This window comes from Mytilus galloprovincialis, chromosome 1, assembly GCF_965363235.1.
Source record: "Mytilus galloprovincialis chromosome 1, xbMytGall1.hap1.1, whole genome shotgun sequence".
NCBI classification, from domain to species: domain Eukaryota; kingdom Metazoa; phylum Mollusca; class Bivalvia; order Mytilida; family Mytilidae; genus Mytilus; species Mytilus galloprovincialis.
The window spans coordinates 106,988,979-106,999,598 of record NC_134838.1 but is presented as its reverse complement, the minus strand read 5'-3'; the positions used below and the strand labels follow the sequence as shown (position 1 = coordinate 106,999,598).

General features: G+C 31.5%; 1 protein-coding gene across 2 annotated transcripts in view; it reads left to right on the top strand.

The window, feature by feature from the left end:
• Positions 1 to 10,376, top strand: part of LOC143049570 (sister chromatid cohesion protein DCC1-like) — a 33,144-nt gene extending 22,768 nt beyond the window's left edge. For both annotated transcript variants that reach the window (XM_076223182.1, XM_076223176.1), the window contains 4 exons: positions 1,285 to 1,362; positions 3,067 to 3,152; positions 3,535 to 3,597; positions 10,245 to 10,376. In XM_076223182.1, the coding sequence (XP_076079297.1) occupies positions 1,285 to 1,362; positions 3,067 to 3,152; positions 3,535 to 3,597; positions 10,245 to 10,353 (336 nt within the window). In that variant the 3' untranslated portion in view covers positions 10,354 to 10,376. The remainder of the gene's footprint in view (positions 1 to 1,284; positions 1,363 to 3,066; positions 3,153 to 3,534; positions 3,598 to 10,244) is intronic.
• Positions 10,377 to 10,620: the final 244 nt, after the last annotated feature.

Here is a 10,620-nt window from a genome sequence, read left to right as displayed (position 1 = left end):
TGTTACTATGTACATTAACCATTATGTTACTTGATGTTCTAGCAATACACACAGAACGGAGACTAGTTAATCTTTGTGAATTATTTTTCATAGGATAGGAGTAATTGAATATGTGTATATAATCAATAATTAAAAATAGTTTTATTTACATTAAAAAGGAAAAGTTCTTATGTCTTAAAAATGCATTTCATGGCGAGGTACAGAAAATATACTGTAAACAGTAGACTATATATATAGGTGAACTAGGTACAAGAGAACTCTAAATCTTAAATACTACAAACCACCTCTGTTCTATGGAAGATAATGATATAACTGGACTAGAAATACACACAACCTGTAATTAACTGCCTTTACAGCGCTTTCGCGCTTTGATTCTTCCAGTTAACATTACATACAGTCTGCAGTTAAAGTTTATAAAACATTTATTAGATTCATAAACTATCCTGAATTTTTTACCAAACTTGGAAGCTTCTTTCAATCAAAAGACAGTATCGAGAGGGAAATTTTTATTGATGTTTTTCCTCATTTTTGTTGAGTCTGCCATTAACAGCAGAAGTAGGCGAGACACTGGGTTCCATGGAACCCTTACAAATTTTTATTATGCCCTATTTATGGACATTATGTTTTCTGGTCTGTGGGTCCATTCGTACGTACGTCTGTTCGTCCCGCTTCAGTTTAAAGTTTTTGGTCGAGGTAGTTTTTGATGAAGTTGAAGTCCAATCAACTTGAAGCTTAGTATACTAATTTCCTATGATGTGATATTTCTAATTTAAATACCAATTTACAAATTTTTTCCCACTTTCACGGTCCACTGAACATTGAAAATGATGGTGTGGATGGGGCCACGGTGTACTAGGGATACATTCTTGTTAGATATGACTTTGTCATAGTGAACAATTTATTCCAAATACCTGTACTATTAAATTTTTATGCCCCATTTATGGGCATTATGTTTTCTGGTCTTGGCATCGGTTCGTCTGTTTGTCTGTTCTTTCGTCCCTCTGTCCTGCTTCAGATTAAAGTTATTGGTTAAGGTAGTTTTTGATGAAGTTGAAGTTCAATCAACTTGAAACTTAGTATCCATGTTCCTTATGATATGATCTTTCTAATTTTTAATGTCAAATTAGAGTTTTTACCCCATTTTCACGGTCCACTGAACATAGAAAGTGATAATGCAGATGGAGCCTCCATGTACTAGGGACACATTCTTGTTTATTCATTAAATTAAGAAAAAAGATTTGTTTTTTTCTTTGTGTAAAATTATAGTATTATTATTTTCCCTAGTTTAACTATGAAGATTTTAGTAATACTTGGCAGCAAACAGTTCCCTCAGGTATGCAGACAATGGATCAACAACTACAGGTCAGTATTATAACTATAATGATGGAAGGAGTGGTCAGTCATTATAATTTCTATCTGTGATTTGATGAAAAGGTCATGAGTGAATTACTTGCAAAACAACTATCTTTAAGGTGAAGTGGTCTGTAGAATTCTTTAGTGTTTCAAACAAACATTGTCTTAAACATATCAGTTTTGATGTTTTCAGATTTCATCAAATAAATATACTTTGAAGCTCCCAAGAAAAAATGAAAATGCCTAGTTTTGCTATATTCTTTTGATAAAAATGCCTTAGATAGAAGCATGCATTTTTGATCAGGTACTTTTTTTCTGTTGAACTTAATAAGAGAGATAGAGGTAATATCAAAACAAAAAAGAACTTAATTACAGAAATTACTTAAATTTTACAATTTGTTAGTTTAAGTACAGCTTATTTGAAAAACATAATAAAAAATATAGGTCACTGATGAGTTAAAAAAGATATTTCAATTTTAATGCAAAAAAATGGCATTTTTGCACCAAAGCGAGATAATTTTCAGCTTTTTCTATAATATAAACATTTTAGAAGTCATCTTGGGCCAAATAAAACAATTTTTTTTTTGTTTGATATTTGTACCATTTCACAAAGTAACAACTTATAGTGTAAAAAATAAAATGTGTAATGAAAAATAAAATATTTAAAATTTTGCTAAATTTTTGTACCCTAGAGCCTCCTTAAATAGACTTTACTATTGATTGAAATATTTTTAATATAAAGCTTACTTTAGAATTTATTAAAAGTTGGTCAAGAAATGGAAAGAAAGGGTGAAAAAATGTTTAAGGAATTTGTATGTTATTTTAAATATTGTAAAAACTTTTGAAGTAGTTTATGGCTGTCTGAAAATTTTCTTTAATGATTTAACTCTTTTGAGTTATTTAGAATTTGGTTTAAAAATTTCTTAAAATAAATAGTTTTCATGTAAGTTTATTTAATAAAAATCCAAAATGTGCATAATGATTTTAATATTGTATAATTTTGAACTTTAACAAAGTTATACCCTTGCTCAAATAAAGTGAGATATACTGGTTTATCTCTGCCTGTCCTTATAACAGTTTTTTGCATTTTGTTTGCATTTACTAATTAGAGAGATTCTGCATATTTGGTGTCAAGCCTCATATTTATAAGCTATACTGTAACACAATTACAGATTTCTCACTTGTCAACTTCCTGTTAACCCAATACATGTATGTTCTAAACATAAAATGATAGAGAAAGTTTGTTGTATTTTTCTCACCAACAACTTGTTATTTTAAAAATACAAAATCAAATAATGGCAAGCTTAAACTCTAGTCAGTCTTTGACAAAAAAAAATGTTGTTTTAAGTCTTTGGCCTTATAAGTAATTGGATTGTAAATTGTGTAAATTTGCCAATATAAAAATAAATAATATTAAGAACAGCATGAAACATTTTTTCATATGTACTTTCATAATTATTGGTAGAAGATATGTAAAATAATATGTTAATCAATTTGTAATGGAGTTTTTGATATCAGTAATACACCTGCATTCTATAAAGAAAAATATGTTATTGAAATTGAGATTAGAACCACACAAGGTTTCATATTTTCTTTTTATCGTATCCATTAGGGTTAGACACTGGTCATTTAGCAGCCACAAAACTATTTTAGTTTGATCATCAAAGTAATGTATTGATTGCTGTAACCAGAGTTTTGTATAATGTTTTCCAGGGTATGGCTCTAATAGACAGAAGTAGTCAGCTGGAGACAATTACTTACTATTCTGTTGATGATCTTCCTGAGGATGTGGCAGAAAGGTATATATATTTTCTAAGTAAATATCTGAAAGTACACCCAACAGAGTTAATATTCCATGTTCCATGACTATCAGATTTTCAGATTTTGCAGGATTTTTATTTTTATTAAACAGGAAATTTGTATTGTTGACCAAAGAGTTTTAAAAACTCAAGATCTTATTCTACATCAAAAATCAATCAGTATTTAAACTCAACAAATTTAATCAATAAATGAAACAAGACTTAGAATAAAAAACAAACTTTAATAGTATTGAAAGAGCTAATAGATTGTGTTGTTTTCGAAAGGAGTTCTCCTTCCATTTCTCTGGTCATGCTGTACATGGAAAGACCTGTACCATCTAGATTGAAGGTTTAATTTATTTAACTATTCTTTTTACTGTAGATTTGATGAGCTATTTAGAACAAAAGAAAAGTGGTCATTAGAAGAAATATCACCTTATATCAGGTCAGTATTTATGAAGGAAAGAAGAAAATACAAAGTGAACTTTCCACATAAACCAGGGCTTCCAAAACTGTCATATATTCCGGACATTTGAATAATGTCCGGTAAAAGTCCGGCTGGGCAAAGCATGAAACGGTCATATACATTTTAGTTTTCAAGGCTTTTTTCGGTCATTTTAACATAATTCACGATCTTTTTGACCAAACCTTTGCCTTTAACATCCACACATTTCCGCCATTTCCGGTCATAAAAGTGACATGATGATTATTTACTATCAAAACAACCCCTACATCAATACTTTCTAATTTTAATCAAGGCTAATTAATTGTTGGACAGGTGATATCTACCTGTTTTGGTGACAGGTAAACTATGTTCAGTACTGGACATCGTATAAATTGATCAGTCTATTCACAATTATTTTCTTACATTTCAGCGGTTTGTAGCTCATTGATTTAGTCCAAAAGATTAAAATTATAAGAAATTAGTTTATCTACATGATTTGATGAAAAATTTTAAAAGGTTTAAATGAAAAATAGTCCGAACTACGTTGAATGAACTAGAACACGTGTGCGCATGTGCAAAGGTGGGAAATTTAATTATGCATCCTTTATTTCTTCAAAATGCTAAAATTATCATTGATACCTGTATCTAATCGTTCATTTCAAGTATTTTGTTGAAGAAATAACATGGAAAGAGCTTCTTCACTCAGTCATGCTTTGAAACGTATACGGATTTTACGTATCAGTTTATGGTCCATGTTTTACCATTGTCAAGTCAACATCCGGTTTTAGAAAAATGTGATTTTAAAAACGAAAAATAAAGTTTTTGACATGTCATTTTGCACAAATAAAGAGTCTATGGCAGATATGAGCACGCTGATGTGCATACTTTGAATGATGCACTGCCAATTTAACAGTTTACATCCAAACATCAAATTCATATCAAAGTAAAGTTTAAAATCGTTTTTTAATCTAATGTCATTATCATTGGAATGGCCATCTGATTACCATAATTGCCTTTTGTGATTAAGTCTTAAGGGATTAAAATCGGAATCAGATATAAAATGTCCGGCTGGCTCAAATGTTTTTTGGAAGCCCTGACATAAACCCCTTGTCATGTGTCCATTGTAATATATATGTGTCAAAGTGTAGTTATTGTTTACTGTCATGTTAGGGGTCATCCATAATTGTCAACCATTTTCCAAAGTGTACAAAACATACACTTTTTTAGACCCCCCACCCTCCCTCAAAAAGTGTACATCAACCATTTTCAGAGTTCAAAGAGAAGAATCGATCATTCTAAATAAAAAGAAGATCCTGCTTATTATATTTTAGTTTAATATAGAAATTAAACTAAAACGTATCTGACTGTTTTATTTGATGGCATCTATCTGTGATGCTTGTGTTTTGTCAGAATAAAGAGTACAAAGATAAGTGTTTCCCCTATCACACAGTGAGACTGGTAACTCCAATGAAAAAGGGCACCTAGAGCATGCAAAAGATTAACAAAAGGGCACATAAATTATGCTAAGAATCAAAGAAAGGGAAATGCAAGGTTATATTGCATTGGTAAAGTGTGGACTGACAGCTGTTGATGGAATCAGAGCTCAAGACAGCGATCAATAAAAGTGTAATGTTTTAAAACATTTTAAGTTTATAAATTTCACACCTGTATTTCTATTTAAAAAGTCCCTATAAATTTGCCATTCATGGCACTATTATCGTTTATGTATCTATATACTGTAACGTGTACATATATTGGTTATTTTTTAAGTTAAGGTTAAACTTCATATGGAGGTGCTCCTAATTAAAAGAGATTTATACTACGAAAAATAAGTTTACTTCCAATTACTGGTTTACTATTTTGGAATGCATTACAAGCATTGACAAGGAAATTAATCGAAGGACAAGTTTTAAAATCTTTTCACAAAATCGTGTCTTGTCAAAATCAAAATATTCAAAGAATTTAGTGTTTCCATCGATTTTATTTATTAAACAGAATAAAACGATAATGATCTATAATGAAGCAGGTGAAATTGACAATCGGGGGTACTGAGAAATGCTTGCAAATTTTTTGTTTAAATAATTTTACTAGTTCACATTTTTGAAAGATTTAGTTTTCATTGATTTAATCTTTTAATCGTTCAATCCGGATTGAGGAGAACTATGATATCGAAATAAATATCAAGTGAAAATAATAAAGAAGAAATAAGAAGAGAAACACACCCAAGCCAATTCTCGATTTTATACATTGACCTTCCCTACGGAAACGAAATAAATTTCCGAAATAAAAAAAAGCATACGGTAAAAATGGTGATTTTTTAACCCCCTCCCCCCAAGTGTACGTTTTGTACACTTTGGAAAATGTTTGACAATTATGGATGACCCCTTAATTGACAGAACTAGTTCTCATTTTATTAGCACATTCCATCTTTGAATCAAGGTGTTATTTAATCTTGCTTGAATATTTGGTTTCATACATATCAAAAATATTTAAAAAGATGCAAATTTTATGCATTCAAGTGTGAATTTTATAAAGGCAAAAGTGTTTTTGTTCATCTGAAACCATATAAATAAATAGTTTTTAGGGCAGGTGAGCTATTACCATCTCTAAACCTCTGTTGTGGTAAACTTTGAGAAAAATCTATCACGAATTGGCTTTATAAATTGAATTTTTCTTTAGCAGTCAAGTTTAAGGGAGTTGGCCTCTCAGTTTCACAGTAATTAACTTTTATTGAAATTCTGGCGGGAAAATATTCTCTCTTGACTTTTCATAGCTTTATCATTGACAAGTTTAAGTTCTCAAAAACTATATAAAAAAAATAATTAAAATGATGGCTTATCATGATACATGTAAAAGATTTACAAAAAGAAAAATGGGTGTCACCGGGCAAATTTTTTCAAGGCATTCAATTGGATAAAACCAAAGGATTACGAAAATCTGACAAAAAATCCAAAACATGACAAGCCAGCTTCCTTAAAAATTAAACCTGTGGATTTTATCCATAAAAGAAAACCGACGCTGTTGAAATAAATAAATCACAGGGCTTAAAAGCTGTTTTTGGCTTATATCTCAAAAATTTAAAGCAGTTTTATAGATACTATTATGGGTAAAAATATCTATAGGTCATCTATAGAATTCCCAGAAAATTTTGACTTCACATTTGGAAGTTAAGCCTTTGAAAGCAAATTTGCATTGTTTAGTTATTATCTTACATTACAAACTTTTGTAGATGGTCAATTTACCAGATATAGAAGATGACTTTCACCCTTTTGGGAATTTTTGGCAGAATTTTAGTAGAAAGAGAGAATCTTTAAAAAGCAAAAATGTTTCTCAAAATGTCAACATTGCCAAATTCATCAATTGAACCCCTGTAGGAGTTGTTGCCTATCAATCACTCAATGAAGATTTTTTTGGCAGAAACTTGATTCAGAAAATATTTATACAACAACAGTTCAACAAGATAAGATCTACAAATAAGTTAACACACCCAGAATTATCAATTAAGGAGTTATTGCACTCAAGAGAAGATTTTTACCAATTTGTTGTGTTTTTGCAGAAATTATAATAAGATGGAGATAGATAGAACCAAAATGTTTAGCAAAAGTTAGATAAACAAATAAGTCAACATGGTTATAATCCTAAATGGACCCTTATTTACATATGTTGTTGTTTCTTTCTGAAATTATAAAAGAATGAGAAGAAAAAAAGTGAAAACTGGTAAAAAATTCCAACAAAATAAGATGAGCAAACAAGTGCAATAGAAATGCTGTATGTAAATTAAAAACAGATAAATATCAATCTAGAATATAATAGCTGGGTTATAATTAGTAATTCACATTTATATGTCCATGTAGTTCAAAACTGATATTTAAGTTTTCTTCACGATGTGACTTTATGTAGGAAGGTAACTACTTAATCATTTGAATCACAACACATACATGACATATTTTATTAGGTTATTTATCTGATAGATAAATGATCAATAAATTATAAACCTATATGTCAAATTACAAACATGGGATTTGCATTGTTTTGTTGAAATTTTAGCTATTAAGTTAGACAATTAACTTGATCATACATTTTCATTTTCAAGCATAGCTCATTTTGTATTGAAATGTGGATAGTAGATTAATCAATATTTTTATGCAGTTAATCTGCATTATGCGAGCACCCTAGATTTGTGGTCTACCCAATAAATGCTAAAATACTGGCCATTGTTATTATCTAGCTGGCTACTATGTTATATATAACTAATTGAACACTTTTTTAATACTTTTAATTCTGGATTACAAAAAATATGACTAGAAAAACCTTTAAATGATCGTCGAATCACCCACAACTTTTGAAGTTGCACATAGGAAGTAGTGCTCATTAGGAATTCTTATGTAGTTTATTATCGCCTGTGCTTTTGGCTAAGATGTCACAAAACAATTGTACGAAATATTTAATCGCCGAAAATCTTTTAAGACTAGTAGTTTAGATTTCCCAAATGGCAAAAGTCGTAGGAATATTGTTTGTCGTCAATACGTAGTACAACTACGTCAGTAGTCTATTATATAATAAGTTCAACTGTTCATGCTGTTGGCAGCAATTTCAAATTAGAAGACGAAATTCGTATCATTTCAATTTGGAGGCAGGGGTTCAAATTAGCGGTGGTCCGAGGTCCGCGACCTTCCACTTTCAACTTGGTTACTAGCCACGCCCGACGGGCCTTCCACTCTGATACAACTATATCACAGTTATAGTAGTCTCAGTTCCACTTGAAAGAAAATAAAAATAGCTTTGCAAACCTTTTCGCCAAAGTCTCCAAATAAACGATCTCAAAACTTATTTTAATCATTATTATTCATGACAGCGATGTCAATTTTGTTCGATCGCTACTCTATATACAGAAAATCGCCGACAAAAAATGTGTTAATACGAGTAAAATCGTATCTGACTGACAAAAACAACATTGGAACACAATGACAATGGCTGCCGTGAAAAGACAATTACAATTTCGGATCCGATTCCGGAAGCGGATAAGGGTAATTCCGGGTTTTTGGCGAATCCAGGCAGGTAACAAAATACATCTATTCATGGTAAATGAATATAAACACTAGAATTGAAAACCAAAAGATATATGTAAAAGAAAGAAAAAGCAGAAAATATTTTAAACAGAAACTCAAAATTACTTTTGACAAATTTTAATGTCAAAATCCAATACAATGTGACGGCTGGGTACAGTATATCTAACATTATATATGTTCCTGGTCACAGTATAAATTTTCTTTATCAGTGATAAATGTTGATAATGCATGTAAGATGCTTTTAAAGTTGTAAACATATTACTGCAATTTTGAAGGGGTATTTTTTTTTCTCAATTTTGAAGGGTCAGTTAAAGTAGCTGGAAGATTCTTACTTTATTTTCACAAATAACTACCTTCATATGATATATAGGTGGCGTCCTTTGGGCCACTCTACCCCCTCCTGTTTGATAACTTTGAAACGGATGAGATCCCCACCTCTCAACCATATACATTCATGTATGGGACTATATATATAACTAATCAAATGAAATATAAGGGGAGTCCATGGGGTGACCCACCCCCTCCTGTTTGGGAACTTACGAAACGGTCGAGATCCCCACCCCTAAACAATATATATTCATGTATGGGTCAATATAACTAATTAAATGAAATATAGGGGGAGTCCCCCTACCCCCTCCTGTTTGAGAACTTGGAAACCGATGAGATCCCCACCCCTAAACCATATATATTCATGTATGGGACAATATAACAAATCAAATGAAATATAGGGGAAGTCCATGGGGTCATCTTATCCCTTCCTGTTTGAGAACTTGAAAACCCTCGAGATCCCCACCCCTAAACCATATATATTCATGTATGGAACAATATAACAAATCAAATGAAATATAGGGGAAGTCCCTGGGGTCACCCTACCCCTTCCTGTTTGAGAACTTGAAAACCCTCGAGATCCCCACCCCTAAACCATATATATTCATGTATGGGACAATATAACAAATCATTTACATTTACTATGGGCAGGTCAGTCAGACCTCACCTTTGATCCTTGCAGTAGTGAACATTTGTCTGATTTGTGTCGCATAACTATTGTACTATAGAACACATACTTAGTTTTCTTTCCAGGGAAACCAGTCCATTCATACTATTACATGTTCGTACTAAGTCAACACGTACAACTAACAGTCAACTAAAACCAACGTTAACTACCAACTAGAACAACTACAATCATTGCGAACTTGTACCACTGCAGACTCACCATAAAAAATATACATTTATATATTCATTGCTATTAAAACCTTGATAACATATAAATTATTTGCCTTAATAATTAATTCATTAGATAAACATAAATGTACAATATATGAATGTTTAATGCCACATCAGAGGCAGATTTAGAGGGTTTTTCAGTCCCCCCCCTTCCATTTTTGAGAAAAAATTTGGTTGATTATATTGGGAATCACTGAAGCATGACTGGAGCAGGTCCCCTGTTAGGCAGGCAGTGGGCCCCCAATTATGAAAATTTCTGGATCCGCCACTGCACATAATTACGTTTGCCTGGTTTTTGGTTAACTGCCTTCAGCGCTTACAGCGCTTTGATTAAAATATCTTTTTTCTCTTCAGAGATCTGACTACAGACAAATTAGATGTTGGTGGACTCTTGACTAAGTATGCCAGGTCATCTATGCAGAATGGTGTCAAAGTATTTAATTCAAGAAAACCTTCATTGTAACTTCAATAAAAATATATTGTAAATTAGTTCATTTAAATTTAGCCAGTTGTCAGTTTTGAATTTTACCATCATTTGTTATTCATTGTTTATCGCTTATAACATGACTTATATAACATTCAATTACTTGGTGTCCATCAATAGACCAATTTCGAGTTCATCCGTCACCGGAAAAACTTGTCAATTACGAGCGCCTTTATGACGTCATTTACCAGATAGAGGGGATCCCTTGTTTTCCCGCACTATTAACGTTCATCAAGCGTGTCAGTG